Here is a 24,148-nt window from a genome sequence, read left to right as displayed (position 1 = left end):
GCTCACGTTCCTTCTAGTGTATTTATAGAAAGATGCAATGTGTAAATACCAATTTGTACCATTATCTTCATACAGGCCAGGTACCTGTAATATTGAAAACTGGATATTGCTCTTAGGGCATACCTGAAGTCAGCAGAAGAATGATAAATAAGAATGGTATTATACCTGTTAAACAGTAAGTAAGTTCAGATTCTGGCTTTATCATTTCAAGTAGCCACCGGATAGTTTAGTTTTCCTTCTTAGCCTCACAGTCATTTGCTGAAAAACTGTGGTTAGCAGGGATATTTTGTTTACAAGCCACAATTTCTAATAAATGTGGTGTTTGCCCCCTGGCTTGACATCAAAGACAGTTTCATAACGAGGGTGGCTCCTACTGAATTATATCTCCCTTCAGTTTGCATGGGGAAGTGGAGCACCTACTACACAAAGGCAACTGTTGACTGCATGCAGCTACAAAGGAAGGAGATACTACCTTTTGTTGCCTTTGTATTTTTAAAATGCAGCTCTTAAAAGTATCCATAGCAACATAAAAAGAAAAAAAGCCTTGTACTTACTTGTAAAAAACTTACTCATTATAGTTAACATGCCAAGGTCCATGTCTGTGCTGAAGGATGGATACAGACCCTACATGCCCTGGGAGCTCTCAGAGGCAGTCAGCCTGAGTCAGCCCAATGTGTCTTGCTCCTGCTTAAAACTCAGAGAAAGAAAAAAAAGTTTTCTTTAAAAAAGGATCAAATGAATACATCTCAAAAATCATTACGCAGAGTATGATTGTAAAGTCTTTATATACCGCCTGCTTTTCTCAAATCTTCCTCTTCTTCTCTGAGCCATATTTTCTTCTTTCTGCAGTCGATTGATGAAAACTTCACTTGTGTCTTTTCAACCCAAATCTGTTTGACTTCTTTTAACAATGTTTCACATTTTGACCAAAAGGTTAGGGATATATTTTCCTGGAAAAACTTGTGAACAGTCATGCCACTCCATTTTTCCTTTTTTCTTTTTTTTTCTCCTGGTAGTAGGTTTTAGTTAGTCTTCAAAGAATTTAGTGCTAAGGAATACAAGGCTCTCCCTACCAAAGTTTGAACATCCCTGTATTCATATATCTCTTTCTGACAGGCAACATAACACGATCTCTGGATGTTCACTATCACCTTCCATACGCTTTGAATTACAAGTCCTCTAAATCATTTGCTTAATCTAAATTATTATCAACAAGAGTGTCTTTTTCTCTAAATAGCAACAGCACATGAAGGCACAGGGACTCATAAACATTAATAAGGTCAGCACCCCGCATCCACCAGTAGAAGTGGAATAACGATATACATTTTCCCTCTCTCTAGTTCTCCTTGTAACTCATGTCTCCCTCATGTCCCCAGGTGTCTGTTCCAGCAGGCTGTGGGAAAGCGGCCGGGCAGGGCAGTCCCACGGGGAGCTGCTGGGGCTCTGCTCTCCAAAACCATGGCAGAGAGAGCCCACGTGGGTAGCTATGTTTTTCAGGATGCTTGTCTCTGATTGACTGAGCAGTCAATAACTTTTCCTTTGCTCACCTGGTATGAACACAAGGTTGCATTGACTTATCATGAGCTGTGGTACAAGTCGTTACGGTGAATTTCAGAGGCAGGGACAAGGTCTTCACTATGCACTGTGCACCCACCATGGTCAGGTCTTGCTCCAGGACAATGATCCCCAGCAGTTACCACACCACATATAGTAACTGGTAACAGGAAGACCTGCCTTCACTCCGAGCTGTTGTCCTCCCTGCACCCCACTCTGCCACCTTTCTCACAAATCTTATGGGAAACTTGGTGGTCATGGCTGACAGAGCTACTGAGAAAAATGCCTCAGCGAAGCAGGGAGAAGCAGGGCAAAGCACATTAGGAATAGCAGTACTTACACGTAACTTCTTTACCTCACGTTGAAAGAACTTCTGTCTGAAATTCTTCACCAGTGTCTCACTGCCCGTCCAACCCCCTTCACTCTCTGTACAAACTTACCTGAGCTCCTCAGCTGGCAACAGGGCCCACTTGTTTTCAGGCTTTCTCTCAGGGCGATGAATGCTTATGGCGATATCACTAATTTCACCACAGCTTTCTTTTAGATGTGATGTGAGTTGTACAACCTGTCCCTGGAGCTGAATGCACGAGACCTCAGCTTTCCACTTAAAAAGACACATCAAAGTTGGGTAAAAAGCTTTGAAAAATGACCAGAGAGAAAACAGTAGGCTCACACAAGATACAGAAAAAACAGAAGAACCCATTTTTATTTTGGTCTAAGCAAAGACCAAAGCTCTCAGCATGTCTCCACTACATCCCTGGGGGTGTCGTGCCAGAGGTGATGCTGAGCAGTGCCCACTTCATTGCCTGGCACCTGTTCCCAGCGGTGGGGCTGGTGTCACCCCTTCACCAAAGAGTCATGGAGACAGAGGGTGGCTCTTGGAGGTGCTCTGAGGCGCAGCCCAGTCAGGGCCGTCGTGGCGCTGGTCGGGTCCGAACACTCAGCACAGTCCCTTGCAGAGCTGCAGCACCCGCTGCTTCACACAGCTCTCACTTCTCCAGATGAACTCAACATCCTGTTTAGCACTTCATTTTGTGCACAGCCAATTGGTTTTTCACTGAGGAAATAAGCTCTCCCTGTTCAGCGTGACACATACATAAATATATATACACATACACACACGTGCATGCGCGCACGCAGACGTCAGTTGTTTAAAGCCCTGTGGGTGTCTTCTTTCACATTTCTACCTTGTGGCTTGAGGAAGCCAGGAAATGTAAAAAGCAGTCAAAATGTTAGGGTGAAAAAAACAGATAGAAATGCCTTTTCCACAGAAAACGTGGAGCAGCTCCTAAGGTGACTGGCCCAGACCTGCCAGCTCACTTTGTGCCTTTCTTTCTTCTCCTCCTCCTCCTCCTCCTCCTCGTCTGCGGCTTCTCAGGGGTTTCCGTGCCACAAGCGCCAGGCAGGGACTTTGCTGAATCAGGCCCACTGCTGCCAAAGACATTTTCTCTCCGTAAATTCAGACTTTTGCCAGTGCTTATTACAGCTATTAAGTTAACTTATTGTAATATCACACCTCTCTTATTAAGATTTTAATCAGCATTTCCATTCGAAAGCCTTAGTCTCAAAGAGTTATAAAACTGCCTGTATAAAGTTGATTACAGCTGATATTTAGAATCCAGCTTATTGGCTCACGGCTACGTTTCTTTCTTGCTTACTTGATCTCTGTTTGCAAAAGCTGATGTAAATTCGTTTGGCAAGTTTGTTTAATGGCAGGGATAAACAATTCCTGACTTAAGAGGCATTTTTTCACAGTGTATGGAAAGTGATGGAATGAAATTATCCTAAGTTACCTGCCTACAACATTAAAGAATTACCTTGGCTATCTTTTTTTTTTTTTTTTTTAATTTAAATGGTGATATTTTTTCCCAAGGAATACAACTAAAGAATTTAAACATTCACATTGTTTTTACATGCTGAGTATTTTTCGAGCGGTGTACAGTGCTTAATGGTAAGGCAATCACAGGATGTTAAAGACTTTCAAAATACCTACCAGCACCTCAGTGCCAACAACCCATATCACTTCAATGAACTGTGCAGTATGTGTTGGCATGATTTATGTAGCAATTTAAAAAGAATCTGTAGTGTTTGTTTATTACCACAGCATGATTGATGGGTTTCTAAGTGCAGGGCGACACAATCAGCCGAGCTATTACGGCTGGAGTTTGATAATTTGTGAGTTACAGCCGTTATAGCATGTCATTTCAGTCAATTGCCAGAAGTCGTTAGGGTATCAGTGACCTCAGAGAAACCGCGGTGAGTCGAGATCCGCTGCCGGTGGTGTCACCGTCTCTCCTGTGTAGTTACACAGGCTATGAGCACTTCTGTCCAGCTTCCCTGGCTCTCCTGCTCTCCTTCTCAGACCCTCCTTGGTAAAGCCCGGTAAGAAAATCTACCATTTAGCCCAATGAATAATTCCTTCAGGTTCTCCGCTCATCCTCACCTTTTCCAAATGTTAAAAGACTGGTACTGTTGTGACTCAAACTACAGAGAAAGAAAGGCTGCTCGAGCCTTGTCTTCTACCAGTCACTTGCTTTGCAACAGGCAACCACACAGACAAAGCCACTGCACACACCCAGAAACACATCCCTTACTGGGAGCCACTGGAACAACCTCAGTTCCTAGCTGGAAAAAATATTCCAGACTTAAGTTTACATACAATACATTATGTCTAAGTCTTGGGATGTAGGCATTTATTTGCAACACAAAAAAATTGAGTATGAAAGAAATTGTTATTTATCTTTTATTTTTTTTTACAAAAATAAACAATTTGAGAAACAAAAGCACATTTTTTTTTTCCTGACTGTACAAACTACAAAACAGTATGACATTGGTCACTTTAGCATTTACTTTATTGCTTTCACTGAAAGCAAATTCTCTAGACACACCATGCCTGTAAAATGCATTTTATATAGAATTAAGGCTAGCATTCATTTGCCGTTATTAAGGTCATTTACTTCATTCATTCTAAGAATTAGCAAGCGGTGCCTTAGAAAGCTGAGGATTTGATGATAAAAAATACGAATAACTGCAAGATAGTCATTAAACTAGTACTGTTCCACCAGCTGGATTGCTTTGCCAGTCTGTCAAAGATGTGGCTTCCTGAACAATTCAAACTCGATTCAACAAAAGTCTTAAGCACAGGCTTAATTGTAAGCATATGCTTAGGCCTATCCCTATTCAACAAAGCACTCGGCACTTGGGTAAGTCCCTACCCTTTCAGTGGGACTATTCATATGCTTATGTGATTTGCTAGACCCACAAAATGGCTCTTTTAAATTAAAAATGAAACTTTATGATAACATTGGAAGCAAAAATGAAAATTAGCTACAGTCTTGCAATTCTAAACATAACCAATTCCTTCCTTTTGACAAATACACTGGCATTGCATATTTGATAGCTTTAACACAAATGCTGATTGTCTTCAGAAACGTTTGCTATTCGGCTTACAAACTGATATGCTTCAGTTACTCTGTTGTGATTGTACGTGCCCAAATAAATATCAGCGCAGAGGATACAGACTTTCCATAGAAATGATCAACTTTCATCCCTGTGCACACATGCACGGGTCAGAAACATTATGCTAACCTTGGTTAGAAAAGCCAGGGCTGACTTACAACCAAAATTATACCCTAACAGTGTATCATATCTTGTATTTTGCTTTGCTGGTTTTTTTTTTGGTTTTTTTTTTTTTAAATCACATTTTCAAAATGTTGGTTTATTGCACATTCATCCTGGTCATGCAGGTTATTTCTTTAAAGTTTTGTTTAGCACTCTATAGATTAGAATGAGTAATAGTGCAATTATCTCTCCAGCCACAGCCACCTTATACCTAACAGCTGCCTATATTTATACAGAAACAGCTCTTGTCACTCACATGTCAGACTGAGCCACTTTAGGTGTCAGTCTGTCACCTTCACATATGTTATCTTGTCAGGATCAGGCATGATATGATTTGAGGCCATCTTGAAGAAGACAAGCTGCCGACCTGCACCGAATAGGAAAAGGGAGGAGGAAAGTTTAAAAAAATACTTAAACATGGTGAGCAAAAGGTTGCAAACTTTAAAATATTGACATTTCATATTCTTCTTCAATTTATGCATTCTTTGGGCAATCCAAGAGTGAACTCTTTCTTAACTTCACCTGGTATAAAACTGAAACGCTTTCATCTAAAATGACACTGAATCTCCCCAGCTTTCAGTAGGTTTACTTTTATCTAATTATGGTCAAGAGACGGCTGTGCACAGCTACCACAGTAAATAAGGGAAAGGTCTGAAGAGTTTAATAAAAATTTCACATGACCTTTAAAAAACGTATTGAAAGACTCTCCCACTGATAAAAACAGGTCAGGTTCAGGGCATTCGATTGTACGGCAGCAGAATCATCTTTGCATGCTTGAATCTTTGCAAAACTCATCAGTGCAATGCATGTTAAACATGACTTTCTCTGAAATAGTGCTGGGTGATCACTTCGTAGCTTCGGGTTTTAAACAAGCTGGAACAAGGTTTCTACTCCTTATACAAAAAGCACCAGCAAGTGCTAACAGCCTGGGCAGTGTAAAGCACAAACCACATACACCTCCGAGGCCAGTAGGGACTGAATTTGGTGAAGTTTCACCCAGAACTATTCGTGCGAGCCGCAGCTCATTTCTTGTATCTCCCCATGCATACTGACCTGGCACCTTATTCACATCCCTGCCTCTCGATGACTACCTGTCATCCCATGGACCCGCACTGTCGTTGCCTTTCCTTGGAGCAGAGGTCATGGAGAGATCTTCCACAGCTATTCAACCTCTGCCTTCCCTCTCTCTAAATTTCAGAAAACCAAACGCTATTTACTTCCAGCCTGCTTGTCTACGGGGCTCCCATAACACTATTTTCTTAAAAAGTATCACATGGCAACTGGGATGCCTGAGCAAATTTCCATTCTGCAGATTTCAGGGACTCGAGAGCTCACGCATCAGGAACGGCACAGTAAAGGGAATGATAAGACTAGAAACACTGCTACTATGTCTCATTTGCTTTTATTATTATAATCTGAGACAGAAGCTGCTCTAAAATTCCTATGAATTTCCCTGTGCTATGATAGTTACTTTTTTAGTATGTTAATTAACTTCAATAGTCTGACTATAAATAGTCTGACATGATGACCCAGTAGTCACTGGTTAGCCACAGGCAAGGTTAATATAGTCTTTTCTAGGTTCCATGGAAGTCTCTGTTCAAACCCCCCAGAAGCACAAGAAATGCAGAAAGCCATAGCATTACACTGCCTAAAACACTCTGAAACGTATGAACTCTCTAAAGTTTCTACTTATTTGTGATGCTTTCAGAGCTGGGGACCTGCTAGCAATGCATATAAGCCTGGTTTATGGTGTGTATTTATGTTGCTCAACTAAGCACATCTAAAGCACCTGACTACACACAGGGTAAATTTTGACTTTAGGGTTAAGACATATTGTGATCGCAGATATACAGACAGAAAGCTGAGCCTCAGAGCCTAAATAACTTGCTACACTAAAGTCTGTGGCAGAGCAAGGACTTAAATCAGCTTTTGCTGGGTTTGGCTAGCATCAGCCACCCTTCCTCTCAAGAGACAGGAACAGGGGAGCCAACCCAGCCCTAGCAGAAAATCGCAGTTGCAGGCAGGAAAACAGCCCCGTTAGTGTGGAGATGACACACAGAAGAAAAACTCACCCCAACTTTCAGGGGGTGTTTTATCTCAGGGGAAGATTACAAAAGAACATGGATTTGGTCCGCTGCACGTTATAGGCACAAACATGTCTTTTCTCCTTACCCTTCAAGGGGTGCAGCGTGCTCAGGGGAACACTGCATGCTGAGCTGGCCGGGGCCAGCCATGGGGACAGGCAGCTCTCCTGGGCACGCACAGAAGGGGTGCGGGAGCCGCCGGCGGCATTCATGTTTTTGAAACCCTCAGCCACTCCAGAACTGCAGCTACCAGAGGTTTTTAGCAGAGACTTGTAACATTTTTGTTTCTCGGATTGCTCTGGAGTTGCCTGAAATTGGCACAAGTGTGGTGCAGAAGCAGTGAGCCAGGGCCAGTTCTCCACTTGATGTCAATAGGCACTGACTGCCTGCCTTCAGGGGAACCACATGGGGACTGCCAGGCCCACAGACCTTTGGAAATGCACTTCTCTTTTCAACAACTGTATTCCGTTAGACAGAAAACGAGTTGTGGTAGCAAATGGGATTATCCCCTGGAAATTCTACTTCTACTTCTACCTGGTTCTAAACCCTCCCTCCTCACTGTCCTTTAGCCAAAGCCCTATTGCTCGAAGCACAGTGCTCCCACCAGCAGCAGGGCATCTCTGACACCAGTCAGGAAGTCCCAGCTAGATGCATGGGAGAACCTGTTTGGTTTTGTGTCAAACTGCAACCACCATATGGATTGGAAAGATGTATTTAAATCCAGATGTTGGACCATGTCCTGCACATTAAACTGTGAAAACAGGTCACAGGTTGTTGTTGTTTCTGCTGCTGTGTTTTAAAATAAAGTTTTCAGACTCCGTGGTTTGGAGACCTATGGTCCATGTGCTGCAGCCCTCTGGTGCCAGCTCCTCTGAGCCTGCCCACAGGTTCCTGCTCCCCTAACAGCAGACAAAGGGAAGCCCCACCAAAAAATCAAACCACCCCAGCTGGAGCTTCAGTAACTCCTAGCTGATGCTGGTGGCTCCCACAGCTTGGCACAGGACACTCCCCAAACTGCATTAAAACACTTAAAGCTGCCAGAATATGTGACTCAGATGCTGTTTCTGCTCAGCAGCATCCACGACCTACCTGTCCAAGTTGTCTGGTTAGTTAAGACGAAGGCTTTGCACTGGGAGTAGCTGTCACATATCTCAATGGCTTCGTTGACGTCAAACACAGAGAGAAGGCAGCCCTTATGATGGTAAGATGGCCAGCATCTGTAGTTCTCATCAGGAATAAAAGCTTCAGGCACCCGTCTGTACTCTGCAAATAACCACAGCAAAGCAATCGTTTTGAAAGCTCCAGCAAACTTCTTGTTTTTAACAGGCAAGGTTTATTATAACAGCTTAGGAGCAGGATATATGATGGAAAAGGTGACAGGCTAGACTGTACCAGTCCCAGTTTACTCCCAAACGTGTTTATAGCTCTGCACCTTACTTTCCTTTTCCTTTCCTCCTTTCTTCTTCTCACCTTTTTTTCCAGAAAGTCTGTAAATAAACAGTCTGGGCACAAAACCCTTTCCCCTTCCCCACTGCGTAGGCAAGGCTTTGGTTTTATTAGGAGTTTTACTGGAAGAATGTCCCATTGAATAAACAGCATCCACTTGAATGAACTGACTCACTGTCCTACTTCTTAACAGTGAGCAGGATTGTCGGGGTGAGACCCGACCAGGCGTTCCCAGCCCTCCCTCTCCCTCAGAAGAGCATGGTATTTTCCTCCGGCCCCTTTAGAGAAGGAAGAAAAGAGAGGCTTTTAATTAAGCAAACTTTTTTTTGCTTGCTCAGATTAGCACAAAAGAGGAGTTGCTTGATAGGCCTCCGAAAAGAAGGGAAAAAAAAAATGTAGCGGGAGCACGTCAGCGTGGTCCTCGCCCAGCGCCTCCGCGCTGCCCTGCCGATTACTCCTCTCCCTTGGCTGCCGTTCAGTCTCACTTGCCTTTATGAGCTGCCTCTTGTTCTCTGTTCACAGCTCCTCTCACTTTCCCAGCCACTGACGGGGGTTTCTCTAATGAATGCATCAGCAAATTCAACTAATCATTTATAAACATTTCTATTTAGAGTCCAGACACACAAATTGACAGTTCCCCCCGTCTCTTCCCCCCACATCCTATTCAAAAAAATAAATAACATTCTGTATTTCTTCTAATTGTATCTATTATGGAAACCAGAGCTGCTGGCCCTGACTCACAGCCTATTCTTAAGTCACTTTGGTTCAGGCACTTTCTGCCTGACATTGCAGATTCAGCCTGCTAATATTTCAGGCAGCACATTGTACGAACACCAGCAAGTCAGAGGTGAGGGCGTCTACTACTCTAAACTGCCAGTATTTCAACTGGGAAAAGAAGTATACATCCACAAGTGCTCATTCACACCACACAGTCTGAAATAGTGGGAAACAAATGCAGTAAATGCATTCTTTTTTTAAGCCTAGCTCACTGAACGTATCATAAGAAACACTCACAAACAAAAAGCAAAATCGGAGTTCATCATATCCCACATAAAGGCAAAAAAGTTTTCATTAATTCAGAAAATGCAGGCTCATGCACATGAAGAAAAAAAAAAACAAATCAAAACATACTTACACATTACAAATGGTCATTTCTCCAGCAAACACATATATATATATTTCTTCTGAAGAAAAGTCAAGAGCATAAATCAAAATGCTACTGGCTGTATAAGTCAAGTCCCTTTTTTTCAAATTTCTGTATCAACTGCACAGTGTAACAATAATTATTACATTCAATTGAATGTAACTGAGTGATATTCTCTTATGGGTATGGGTAACTGCTAAGTATTGATTTGTACCTAACAGGCAAGGTAAAATAGTGTGTGCAAATGAGATGCAAAAAAATCAATTCACCATTGTTGGCACCATATACAACTATCTGTATCAGTCTGCGTGCCATGCTGACTGGATATAAAATGGGCACGGATACAGAAGTGCCACCTAGCACTGCACTGTGCCAAATCTCATGCCACAGAGGACATTCACAGAATGATGCCACTTGCTGCAACAGCAGGAGATGAAGCGTCTGCCTGACTCTCTGTGTCAGCAGGGAGCGTGCCCCAGCCCTTCCCACGGGCGCTCTTGGAGCCTGCCAGGCTCCGTGCCGGAGCTGGGAAGGAGCTGCAGCATTTCTCTGCACGCCATCAGGGCACTAAGCAGAGCAGCCCCGTCACTTTATGTATTTTTCTCCACGCAAGGCAGGAGCCCATCTGGAAGACCCTTATTTTGAATTATTATTCAATATTTAAACTCTTCTGTGCACAGATATGCCTCTTAATATGCCTATAGCGCTTTTTTTCTTCTCAGCACTGTTCCTGGTACAGCTGTCAGGGGTTAGGCTCTTGGCTGACGTAAACAGATTTTGAAAAAGCAGCAGTGATTTACGTGACCTAAGGCTCTGTCAGAGGTAGGAGATAAAGTTCTCCCTTTCCATTGACTTTTTCAAGGTGACCAAACCTGGTAAATCATTCGGGCAGCTTGGACACATTAATCGACAGAGTTGGGCCAGCAATAACTGCGATGGTGATGGCGAGGTCCTGGCTTGTGGGTGCAAGAGAGGATGGAAATCTCCACGCCAGTAGTTGGGGTGGTCTCACCAGGCAGCAGAGCCCTGTGGCTATCCCTTCTCTCCTTGCTGCTCCTCACCAGTTCCTACACAAGGGCAGCCACTACCGTCTGCAACTCATGGGAACAGGGCAGTGTAACAGGTACACAGCAGCGTGATCTGCGTGCAAAGAGCATTTTCCTTGGCTGGGAGATCATCAAGCACCAGACAGGTGAAAATAAAGCCACTAGAGTCTAAGTGAAAGCAGATTCACCAAGGCTCCACAGAGGCAGCTTCTGGCAGCTCCCCCAAACTGGCACAGACTGCTGAATGCCTACAGTTTGGGGATCTGAGCCCCCTGTCTGTGGGGAGGGGAGCGGGATGCAGTGAGAGGGAAAGGCAGGAAGGCAGCCCCTCTCCCCGTTTGCATGGCAGGCTGCAAGGGTGGCTGCCCAAGAGCACCTTATCTCCAGAGCATCCCGATGAGAGGGTGGCCACAAGGAGGAGAGTGCGGGACACGCAACGGCCCTGCACCCTGGCTCGTGCTCCCAAACCAGCCAGGCACTCCCGCCGTCCTGGGAAGCCAACACAGGATCTCCTCTTAAACTACTAGTGTCAGAACTGATCAGAAATTCATTGCAACCTCAACCAAGCGCTGGTCTGAGGAAAACCGCATTTCTCTCTAAAACTTACTTTATCTCAAGCAGAGCAAGATAGCTGCCTTCTTCGTTTGCATGGCAAAGGCAAATATGCCTGGAATCTCTTGTTTACACACCGACAAATTAGGGAGCTGACCCCTTAGCCCTTATTTGTACGAGTTGTAAAGAAATGCACTCCTCTCACATGAACTAGAAGGACACTCCTGAAGGATGCCCCTCCATCGAGATGTGCCACATCATCCCCAGCCCACAGGAGAGCTGGGCTTCCCCTACACCTTTAGATGATAATGTTGGTTACTACAGTGCAGTTATTTGCTCAATTAAGCAATGCTCCACCAGTTTAAAGACAGCTCCGGCTCAGGTTTTTGTCCTGCCAAGACCTGAAACTTGCTTAAATGGAGTCCATGGAATTTGAAGGCTCACGGCAGTAAATCACATCATAAAAAGGTCAAAGTTCTGGTCAATTTCCAGACTAATGGTGTTTAAAACCAATAAATACTTGCCTAATACTATAAATGCAGCCATAAATTTACACTTTTGCGTACATACACGTAGCTTGGCACAGAGTACATAAAGTCTATCAAGGTAACGGCAAGGAATAGATCAGAGAAATGCAAGATGCTGCTGCTGGTATCACAAGGGAAAAAGAATCCTTTTCTCATTCTACTGATTTGGTGAGGAATGAAGCAAATGTAATGCAGTAAGCCTGATCTTGATGTCATTTATGACAGATTTACTCCAGCTTAACCTATGGGAGCTGATTTGCTGCTCACAGTTACACAAATCCCACTAGGAAACACCTTTCCTGCCCCATAAACATTTTGAAACTTCAAAATATCTTGCTATGCTGGGCAATCCTCAGAAGTTTTGTTTTGCAATATTTTTAATAGTTTTAAAATATTTTTACAGGTTTGTCCTTGTCAATCAAAATATGCTCTTTCAATTGGGCCAAAAGCTTCTTAGAAGTTTCTTAGGGTGCTAGCCAGCCCCCACAGCAATTTTCAACGTAAGCATCTTTTTGTGACAGGTAAGAGAGCCATCTTTAAAAGCGACCTGCAGCATCACTGACCAGGACAAGGGCTACAAAAGAAAGTCAATGCTTTAAAATCTTGTTCTAAAACTTTTCCACCAAAAATCACCTGCGCTGTCCCAAAGCCAACTACAATCTAAACATACTCATTTTGACTGTACTAGACTGAATCATATAAAGAACTCCACAAGTATATAATAAACCATGTGAATGCGCCTGTGGTTTCCCCCTTTTAGCTTGCTTGAGTCACCCTAAATCTGACTTTAATCAGTCCTAATGACCACTTATTTCAGCCACAGCAGACAGATTGCGTTTTTTACTACCAACTACAGCTACTCGTTGGAAATTTGCCCAGTTCCCTTTTCTAGTTATCACCTGCCAATACACCATGGGTCAATGACAAAGATGCAGTAACGTTCATCCTTGAGAGAGAAATCATGTTGCTCCTTTTCCTCCCTCCTCTTTTCCCCCACTCTCGAGAGGAACACTGGCAGTCGACTCTGGATTTGCTTTTAATTGCTCTGCTTACAAGTAAGCAGAAAGAGCCTGATCTTGCCAATCTCAGCAAAAAGTGGTATTGAGCCATGTTTTCCTCTACAAACAGGGAGCTTATGGAGAACAGAATCAGATCCTAAATAGACAATAATACAATTATGTTTTTAGTACGCTTCATTTTATGCTGAAATTTTCCTCATGCTTCAATACCTCACATTTAAACATGCTTCTGACAATGAGCCTCGCAAAGCCGTATGCACAGTTGTGCTAAGGAAAGCTATTTTTTGGTGCGTCTGAGAAAAGGACACGCTAGGCGTATCCCGCCTGTCTCTGCTTTCAATCATTTCTGACGAATCCCAACTGTTTGGAAGGACAGACAGGCCTGGCAGGACACTGGTTTGCCGTCAGACCGGGAGATAGCCCTGCTTCTCTGGTGAGTATTTCCGTCCCTTGGCTGTTTCCCGCGTGCAGGCTGGAAGCGAAGTAAGCTTGCCTCTTTTTATATGCTTCTATTGTGCTTACAGTAGAGCCATATTTAAATCGGTATGCAGGCTGTCACCGAAACACAAATAAATAAGAAGAACGACATGTTCCCTTACATTTTATTCCTGTTAACATGATACAGCTGGAGTGGTTTTCCTGCCTCGTGCCCCACATCCCAGGGCCACTCACCGGGCTGCGGAACTGCTCTGCACCCACGGCCACCTCTGCGGTGCACACAGATTTACTGAAAGCAACTAGCCCAAACTAGTGCCACAGATGCTTGTAAGCTGCATCTGGTCCACTTGCTCATAAAAACAATGACGCTGATGATGGACAAGCCAAAAGGTGTCTAGGGTCACATGTGTGGGGTATTTAAGCTTAAAGACAGACGCCTGCGGGATTTGTAAAAGATACTTGGCGACCTCTTTAGCGTTCTTGAAAGGAACTGAGGACCTAACTCATCAGCAGAAAGCATTGTGCTGTACGCTGCCAAGTTGGACCTAGAGAAGTTTAGCAATAGCAGAACATGTTGCTCGGTGAATAGGGCATATGGTTTGCACAATGGTGGAGATACGATTGAGCAGCAACCAACAGTCTCTGCAGCCCCACCGTATTTCCAGTGCTGTGCAAAAGGAACCTGCTCCTGTATTCCTCTGTGTGCTGGGATGGCCCGGCTGCTGATGCAAAAGCGCTCTGTGCACAGCAGGGTGCAGAGGAAGACCTTCTGCCTGTGCTTGCAGCCCTATGCACCTTTCCCCCTCAGCTGGCCGCAAAGCAGCCTTGACGTCCCTGGGAAAGAAACACCAAATGCACAAGTGCCAGATAAAACAGGAATCTGGGCTGCAAGGATTGGGTCGCAGTATGTTCCCAGCTGAGCCTTCAAGTGCGCCTTCAGCAGCCTACTTTAGCCTTTGCATTGTGGCCTGCCGTAATATATACAAACTGCCTCCAACAATATTCCAGCAACCTTGCAAAATGTCTCTCTTGCACATACACATGTGCACAAACACACAACCCCCGCCCCCTTGATTTCAATAATTCTTGGGTGGATTTACAATTTCCTAAGCAGGTTGCTATAGTGACCCTGCAGAGTATTTTTTCAAAACACTGTTGTACTGTAAATGTTTACATACAGCATAATCCTGCCAAATTGTCTTAAGACAAAGGAAAACATGAAGTGTCTTTGCTTTATGTCCAGCCTTCCAGCTTTTTTAGCATTGAGAATGTACTTTCAACTAACAGCGGCAGCTAATTATGCCTTTCTGTGGGCTTGCACACCCTCAGGCCTAATAATGGGTCATCTATTAGCTTTAATGAATAACAAAGCTATTGGATTTACTAGTGTTAGCTGATTTCATGCATTTCTCAGTAAATTCTGAGTTAACTGAGGGGCTGGGGCTTAGCTCAAGGGCCGGACACCCAGTTGGTACAAATCAGTGTCACTCGACTGAAGTAATAAAAATGTTGATACTGGGGCAGGACTTTACTGATGAACATCAGTAGATTTTTTTATAGTCTTCTTAATCTGGATAATTAAGGGAGAGATTTAATAATTTTTAGATAACATATGTCAGAAAAAAAAATACATGGTTTCTGTTTTAATTCACATTTTTCTGGATTCCAGCAAGACAGACCAACAGTCAATGGAATATAAAAAGTATTTGCTCATGGTGATGTTTTAAACACTGTAATGTTCCTATATCAACATTAACAGTAGTGTGATTTATGATTACAGAACACATACATAGCTATCGAATGTCTCCCGCGCCTCTACTCTGTTTCTAAGATACTAATGCAAAGTCCAGAGCATAATATAATTTACAGCACTATAAAATCTTTTACAGCTGAAGCACAGTGAAAGCTTAATATCCAAGACCTTCTGTAATATGACTATGTCAACTTGTTAAACTTTATTTGTGGGAACACTAGGCTTGACAAGAACTTTCTTTATGTCACTTCCCCACTGATTATCAATATCACCTTTCTCACTTCATGGTGTTCATATAGGAGGAGGTCTTCCTTTCAAAACCATAGGTTCAGATAGATAACAGACTGTTTCCTCAAAGTCTGTTTTACTTATGGCCTCAGATCACTTGCCCAAGATCATGAGATCATGATGTCTTCTTTCCTAGTATTAATTTACAACGCTATATCCAAGACAACAGATAATTCAAAGCATTTAGACCCAAGTCAAATTCTGAAGCACCATTACCTGAACTTTCTGTGGTTTCTTTTAGGAAAAAAAAAAATAATACAAAAATCTTGCAATTCTTGGATCTGAATTATCCTCCACTTCTGCTTTTAGGATTTCAAAACAGATCATACACCAGAAAGGCCTTATTTTGTTACAACTCTTTAAATGCCAGAAGAGACTGGCATGGTTAATTCTTGTCATTTCTACTGTTTGAGAAAGCGAAAATCTTGGGAGCCCATCACCTTGTGAGACTTCCCTCAGCTGGAGCAGAATCAATGTGAGCTTGTGCACTGTTCACTGCACTTGTGCCTGCTCGATCTTGGCGCAAAGGCGTACGAATGCAAAGCTCTGATTAACTCCAATCTGGCCTGTGAACCAAACCATCATCTCGAGTTGTTTTCCAAGTTGTTTTCTAGCACTGAGTTGGAAAACACTCTCCTTGAACTTTCATTATGCTGCAGTGCAAAGCAGAAAAGTTCTAAAAAAACCCGACAACCTTAAAAATATTATTTCTTTGATTTCAGAGAGTAACATAGTGTCCTCGTAGACCTCAAATAGGGCCAAAGCAAGACCTCAGCTGACAGCTTGGGAAAGTATCACAGTTGTCCCTTTTCACACCCCATCTCTCCCTCCACCACCCATCAGGAGTTAGGAACATTATTCAGCCTGCTCAGCGTTTCAGCCCTGGTTTCACTGGTCAGGACACCAGCTCAGCTGGGAACGTCCTGGCAGAGGGAAGAGGTTGATCACTTGACCGGTCCTTTCCAGCACCACTGTCACACTCTCCTGCACCTTCACCATACTTGAGGAGAATTTCTCATTCCATAATCTCTGGATAATATCTAATTAATAGTTTCTAATTCCATAATCTCTGGATTGAGAATACTAAAAATTATTCTAGCATGGTGTTACCAACCAAATACTGGTTGAGAAAGGAATGTGTTCAGAATAAGACTGATATGATTTAGTAGGTAGGTATATTTTCACCCTCATGTTACAACTTCTTCATACTTTTCTGGCAAGGAAAGGAAGCCTTAAAATAGAAATAAATTACAACCCCTTTTCTGTTTGGTTAAAGTAGCCTTAGAACAAACAAGAAACAGGCCTGCATATCTTAGAGGCATGGCAGCTAAGTCTGAAAACACATCTCATCTAAGTGTAATTTCCACTAAGATATCTGAATTCTCAGGCTTGCCATTGGTTGAGAACGTTTTCCTATCAAGGAATTCAATATTACACTTGTGGACTTTAGTGTAGACTGGCCAAATATGTTACACAAAGCATCTATGGATTTTCAAGATCTTTGCTCACACTGCAGAGTGGCTACGTCTACGAGCAGTGCCCTACAAGTAAAAAGGGCTCCTTGCACAGAAGGGCATTGCTAACCATGAACACAGGTTGCAGATTCTATGTTACGTTATCCAGGACTCTATGGAATTAAACTAACACAAAAATGTGTAATTATTACAGTAGCCAAATACACACGAAGCTGTGCTCCGTATTAGTAGAAAATTCTACTATTACATTTACTACCGCTGTCCTAAGCTTCAGTCCCCGAGATTCTTTATAAACATGACAGCCATCTAAAATTCAAAACTGCCCGATATGGCAGTTAAATCTGGAATCAACCAGCATCACAGAAAAACTTCAGCCCTCCTGGCACTTCTTCAACAAAGGACGTGTTTGTACTATTGACTGTACTGCTGAAAATAATTTTGCTGTGTTGACAGGCCTCACTCAGCACAGATTGTGATGAAAAGCTGAAAATTAGAAAGTTAAATGAACACCTGTAACAATTTTCCTGCCAATTTTACAACAAAATAAATATTGAATTATTCTGATAAGTGGGTCAAATTCATCCTTGGTGTCATGGCCCTTTGAGGTTAACAGTTCTACGACAGGCATGAATTTGGCTCCTGTGTGTCTTCCACAGAGCAAACGGTTCACTGAACTTTTCAAACCCCCTGTGCCAACATTCATCTTCATTTAGAACCCATCCTTCCCTCTTTACTGAGCTTTTGCAGCAAAGCCATAATTTTCCTATCAACTTGCAGTCAATTATATTGACAGTTTGACATGAATATTGTACGTACACAAAAATAATTTGCAAAACAGCTTTTTCAATTGTTAGACTTAAGTCATTTCCATCATACATAATCTTCTTTGATGTGTATAATCCCACAAGCTATCCTTCCAGGAAGAATATACATCCCTCCATATCATAGCTGATGAACAGCATTTTACAATACCTTTATATTTTACATACCTGTGGTGCTGCAGAGATTTTATGAAAAAGATACTATGATGCAGCTTTGTTTTCATCCCGTCCTTTTTTTGTGTTTTATTCTATTGCTAGCAGAAGCTGAAGGACACATTCTTTTTCTCTTGCAAAGCAAGCAAAAATTTTATTCTTCCAGCCTACAAGCACTTATGTGGCAAGAAATTCCTGCAAGTCCCAGGAAAACCACAGAGGGTTACAGCATCTTGATTAGATTCCTCTCAACTTGTGTTTGGGCAAGTTCTGATACTCCAACAGCAGGGAAGCATGTGGATGTGATGAAAAACATTTTCCACAGATCTGCTATGGAGAGCAACACTCTCTTGGATTTCCTTATCCCCATTGCAGCCTGCTCACACCTACGGGTGTCCAGCTACCTCATGTAGTAAGAAGGGCTTCAGAAGGCACACAGGAAGCAAAAAGCAGGCAACAGATTATCATGTGCACGATTTCAAGGGCCATTAAGTCCCGTTTTCTGCACATTTGCCCTTTCAAACCTCAAATAACACACGAAGCAGAGTCTCTGATCTTAGGTTTCAGGAAAGACTACTTTACCAGCTTTTGGCATCCGTGTTGTGTTCTGTAGATACTCTCCACTCTTATACAGATTCAAAACTCTCTCTAGCTGAGCAGCCGTCTCATCTATTCCCCAGTGAAGTTCTCCTTTAGAAGCACAGACAAAGAATGAGTTAGATGAGAAGCAACCGGCACAGGACAAAATGAGGTTGCATTCGAATAAACTGCATTAGAGCCCAGTGGCGCTGTGATGTGGACATGAAGTCCATGAGTTACTACAAATTGGGTTTCATACGTGACATGAGCTAGGCATGTAAAAGGCTGGTTCATCCAGCTGGGAACCCCAGGCCTGCGGACAGAAGACACTGTGGTGAGCTCCCCATGAGGGACGAACTTTAGCCAATATAGGGAACTCCGAAGGCTTTGCTTGTTAATTAGCTATAGCCCAGCATCATTAACTTCCCCGTTGAATACACACAGGACAAGATACAAAACCCCTAGAGCAACACACCGACAACCCTCAAATCAGATTTGCAGGCACATGCAACTACTCTTGTCCCAAAGGCACTGTGTTGGTAATTAGTAAAGATCTATGGTAATGTCACTTGCCTCTGGCATCTGAGGTATAGAAGCACCACTGGTATTGTTGGCAATGGGGAAGTATCCTGTTTTTATCATTAAAATTCCCCTTGCCAGAGACAGGGGCTCCTCCAGATCGAACAAGGAACTGCATTCTGATGCAGTTCACCCCGGTGAACTATTGCAGAGAACATAAAAGCAGCATTCCCCGCATCCCAAATGTGATAGTCACACTGAAAAAGGAAATACTTGGCATTACCATGTTTATTGAGATTACCTGTTGCATTGACTATCTTATCCAGTAATGGTCTCAGTGAGGATGGAGCACTGTGTGGAAGAAGATACGTAAAAAAAAACCTGCAATGGAAAAGTAACCCATATTGAAAAATTAAGGAAAACAAAATATGTTTACAAACATCTGGTAACTACCGAACAACATAAGGAATAAAATTCCTATTGCTTATAAGCTGCTGACCTATTCAGGAAATATAATAATATTCTATAGTCAAACAAATATATAGCTAAGACTATTCGCACAGCTGTCTGACCACGCTGTTACATACAAGGCTGCCTTGTAACTACGTGTAAATGTTGCATTAATACAGAAATTTGCTATGAAGCCTCGTGGACTGTGACTATTTGCAAAACTGCCTGTACTTTAACAAACTAAAAGGATGCCATCGACTCAGAAGTCTTGGGATTTTTTCGAACCTTGAAAGCACATAAACCAAATTTCTGCTCATTTCAAATAACTATTATTTTCTTTTCTACAGTTTTCTTAGACTTCCAAGTGAATTGCCAGGAGAAAGCCTTCTTCTATTGTTTTAATGCCACTGCAATTCAGCACGTGTTCCCTGTTCCCATCATTTATCTAAATTCAAGATGCATTCGTGTAGGTATTCATCGATGGATGTATAGTCTCCATTTTAACACTTTTAATTACAAAAGAAAAACCAATATGCCTTTACGATCACTTGAAGTACAATTAATTTTCACGTTGTTCCTTTAAATTCCTATTACTCTGCCAACATGACTACCCACTGCAAACTCAGCATCACAGGAACCTAACATGGAGATGGACTGTTAAGGATCTGACAATATAAATAGAACTACCCCACATAAATATTAGGTAATGAGCAGAACGGGAACACAATTGGGAAATTGCCCTGCTTTACATCTAACCTGCAAAGCAAAGTAAATGCTTTTTCATATACAGAGACCACATTGTCAAACAGAAACCTCCAGAAACTTGTGCTCAGGAAGGAGACTAGCAGAAGTCTCACATAAGCACGAATTAAAAAATTAAGTTACTGACAGCAAAAATTGATCATAGACACAGGTATTATTGAGCTGACATACTCCACTTACACAATTAATATTTCCTTGAGATTTTAACTCCCTTTCTGATCCCTTGCAAAAACAGTACTTATGATTTTCCCAAGCAGGATTATTCCCAGGTAGGTTTTCTAGCGATGAGTATGTAACAGTCAATGTAACTACATATAAAAATCTAAAGAGCAGCATAACATTTGCAATGAATAATTTGTCTGGTAAATTTTACCTCACTTTTTTTGCTTAGAGATGATCTATAAAGCAGAGTCTGACTGACTGTAAATAGTTCTTTGCAAAAATTCAGTAACTAAATGCTGGATGGATGCGAGTCACAGAGGTTATTCTTTTGCATGCCCATAGAAATATACGACTTGTTCTAATACAAACATGCACATGTGAAATTCTGACATGTAGAGACACTGGCGCCTGCACAACTTAATTGCGGGAACATTTGTTATTCATCGATTGCAGGGCCAGTGGCATCCCTTGTGATGTGCATAACAGAGATTGTCAGATCCTTTCACCTTTGTTCCTACGGCCTTTTTTTCCCCTTTCTTTTTTCTTTTTAAGTACTATCTGATCTTAATTTAAGAATTGTCAGTGGTGGAGGATTCATCTCAGCCATTGGTTAATAGTTCAAAATATTAATTATCCTTACTTTTAAAACTGTCCAGTGCTTTGAAAATTGTTCCTCCAAACATTTGGAGGAAAACCCACTGAGACACATTTGTGACAGAAGGTAACCATCTGAAAGTCAAAACGGGCCAGTCCTTGCACAGTAGAGTTTTCTCCAAAATGTCTTCTCTCCTTTAATTATTTACCTCATAAAGAAACCAGCTAGATAGACTAATTATGCTTTCAAGGCTAGGGCCTGCTATATGTTAAAATTACAAGACGTTTATGCACTGTTTGACATATTGCTGCTTTTGACTTCTACCTAACAGCACCAGCAACCCTTTCCTGAGGGCAATCTCTAACCCTACAGCAACAGAGCGCATCCATGAAAATACGAAATTTAGTAGCCTATACCTAATGAACTGAAGATTTAGCCTTCCAAGACAAGTCCAGAGTTTCTTGCTTATACCCTAGCATGGGTGGTCGCAGCCTACTACAGCATGAATCTGCTGTTGAACAAAAACCCACTGTGTCTATCGAATTAAGCAAAAGCAGGGGCTGAAAACACTGGGGCACTGTGCGTGTGCTACACGCTAGTAAGTGGTTCAAAGGCAATATTAAGAACTGTAATAGAAAATGACTGCTTCCTTCAGCGAGACCAGCAACCTGCCACAAGCCCACCACACCGCAGACATATCCCCACTTATGCCCGAGATGGATGGGTGCCTATTAAAGGTTTCTTAGCCAGACCAGTAAAACAGTCTTAACCAAAAGCTAGCAAGCTAAGCAAGATCTTTAAGCCAAGCAAATGGAAATGGAAAATTTTGCAGGACATACTAAAAACTGTGCTGCACAACTGCAGATGGCTGTCATGTGGTGCAGCCCATTTCAGTGTGGTCAGCTAATCCAACACACATGCTGCTGAGCACCCTGGGACCAAAGCAGAAGACTCTCTTTGGAGCAGCCTCTCCTCGCTGTGGTCTGGCAGGCAGTGAATGGCACGATACTTGAAAGGGAAGTCTAAGAAATGAGCACACCATTATGGCATTGCTTTGAGATCCTCCATCCTCTATCTGGATCAGACAAGGCAGCCGCCCGCCCCAGCAGCGCCTGTCAGCTGGAGCGGCCATGGCAGGAGTGCAGCACTGAGCATCGGCTATCGGAAGCAGCAACACGGCTCCCCCAGCATCTGGCACAGCCCTCCAAAGGGAGCAATGGTGGATGGGGCAGAGCCAAGACCACAAGCATAAAGCCATCACCCAGAAGGACTCCACTGTAAATGTGAAGAAACCCTTAAAAACAAATTTGGAGACAGACGCATCAGCTGAACGCATTGTTCAGCGTGGCCAACTGGTCTGGTGTGACCCATCACCTCTGTGTCCCCCGTCGCGGGCATGGCGCTGCCGTGGAGCAGGCACAGCACCGGGAGCCAGTCCCCCAGCGCCTGCCCATGCAAAGACCAGGGGCACCGCTTGCTTTCAAAGGTTCAGGATTACGCCCCAGATCATCAGCAACTGAGGAGCTCGGCGGCCCCGCGGCTGCACCAGGGACTGTTATCACCCTACCGAGTCAGGCTCCAGTGAGGCAAGGGGCACTGAGCCAGAGCACCGGATAAGAGCTGAGCTCTAACTCTGCCTCTGAAGCCAGCCCTTCCCTCAGCCAGTGGTGGAGAACATGTGATGACCCCTCTTAACGCATACTGAAGAAGAGCTGCCTGAATTGGCTCACCACAGAGCTAATGGGCCCCCATCTCCATAGGCACCTCCATTTACTTCTATGAAAATCTCTACTCGTGTGAAGAATTCAGTGGAATGAAACCAATGTAAAATTAGACTAAAAGTGGTGAATCACACTCCAAGTATGCAAAACATTTCCAAACTTATAAATGCTATGTATTTTCACAAACGAAACAATTATTCATGGTTTCACTTACTCTTGGGCAATGGTTCTGAGACAATACATACTCATTGATGAGAATAACTATAGAGGATGCTGGAGACTTCTGGTCCACTCTTAATTCTCTTTTACCTTATCCAATCATGTACCTGTAGGCATTGTAGAGATTCCTCTTTTCATTCATACTCTGACACCGTCCCTCCACAGAACAGGGCAGGGTGAAGTTCCTCGCAGGGAATTCCATAAAGCAGTCGCTGTTACTGGTGCAGGAGCTCTCCTCGATGCTGGCATCGTCCAGATCTGTCACCTTCAGTTCCCCATCCACAATCACAAACTGCCGAGGGCGAAAATCCAATAATGTCACGGAGCCAAGAGGAGAATGAGCCAAATAATGCAGAAGCCGAGCTAAGCTGAGACATATCTGAAATGCAAAACGTGGGTACCTTGCGTTATTTTCTCAGTACAAAGTCTATAAACGAAACCACTTCAGCTGAAAATATATTCATAAATATGTGACTTAATATAAGCATTATAACTTATCCTCAAAACTGAATGTTGCAATTAAGGTATTTTTCAAAGGATTAACATAGTTGATTGTAAAACCCTTAGAGACTTGAAACAAAAATAAGCTTCTTTACCAGTGCTTTCCCACACTATTCTTGAAGCAGAGCTCATTGTTGCTATTCTTACTTTTAACAGAAATAAAAGCATTAACTTTTAATAACACATTACGCACAGGCCCTGACCACGCAGCCCGATTCTGCTCTTTTACAAACTCCAGGTCTGGAAGTTTTGGCTGGACGGCCCTGCACCCATGCCTGGAGCTCCAACTGCAGACGGTGTCTGTATTCCCTCTGCACTGATCCCACCTTTTGACCGCCTTTATAATTTTTTTCCACTGATTCCTCTTATGTTTGCCTTTTTCCAGGGGAGAAGGAAGCAAATTCCCAGAAAGAGGAGCTTCACAGCTCCTCCGTAACTCTTCACTGTGCCTCAGGGTAAGCATGTATATCGGTCTACCTTGGTGAACCCTCATGTGCCACGCTGAGGCTGGGGTGGGAGCTCTGTGCTGATGCTGCACTTTTCAATTGCACGTTAGAAACCTGAGTAACTATTTCTAGACAGCAAGCTCGATGAATGTGGAACTCAGCCCCCTTACCAAAGTACTGTTTTCAATTCATGCATTCCTTTAAAGTCCACTATGTAACATATGAATGCAAACGTAGCATTAATATGAATGCAGTTAAATACTGGAATTTTTA

The 24,148-nt window shown here is 42.9% G+C and overlaps 1 protein-coding gene across 1 annotated transcript in view; it reads right to left on the bottom strand.

Annotated features, from left to right (window-relative positions):
* Positions 1-4,279: 4,279 nt before the first annotated feature.
* Positions 4,280-24,148, bottom strand: part of PKDCC (protein kinase domain containing, cytoplasmic) — a 37,007-nt gene continuing 17,138 nt past the window's right edge. The window contains exons 3-7 of the mRNA XM_075089008.1: positions 23,036-23,307; positions 19,321-19,400; positions 18,504-18,611; positions 8,349-8,522; positions 4,280-5,542 (exon numbers count right to left, since the gene is read on the bottom strand). Coding sequence (XP_074945109.1) covers positions 5,457-5,542; positions 8,349-8,522; positions 18,504-18,611; positions 19,321-19,400; positions 23,036-23,307 — 720 coding nt within the window. The 3' untranslated portion in view covers positions 4,280-5,456. The remainder of the gene's footprint in view (positions 5,543-8,348; positions 8,523-18,503; positions 18,612-19,320; positions 19,401-23,035; positions 23,308-24,148) is intronic.

This window comes from Phalacrocorax aristotelis, chromosome 3 (assembly GCF_949628215.1).
Source record: "Phalacrocorax aristotelis chromosome 3, bGulAri2.1, whole genome shotgun sequence".
NCBI lineage: Eukaryota > Metazoa > Chordata > Aves > Suliformes > Phalacrocoracidae > Phalacrocorax > Phalacrocorax aristotelis.
This window is presented reverse-complemented; position numbering and strand designations above follow the sequence as displayed.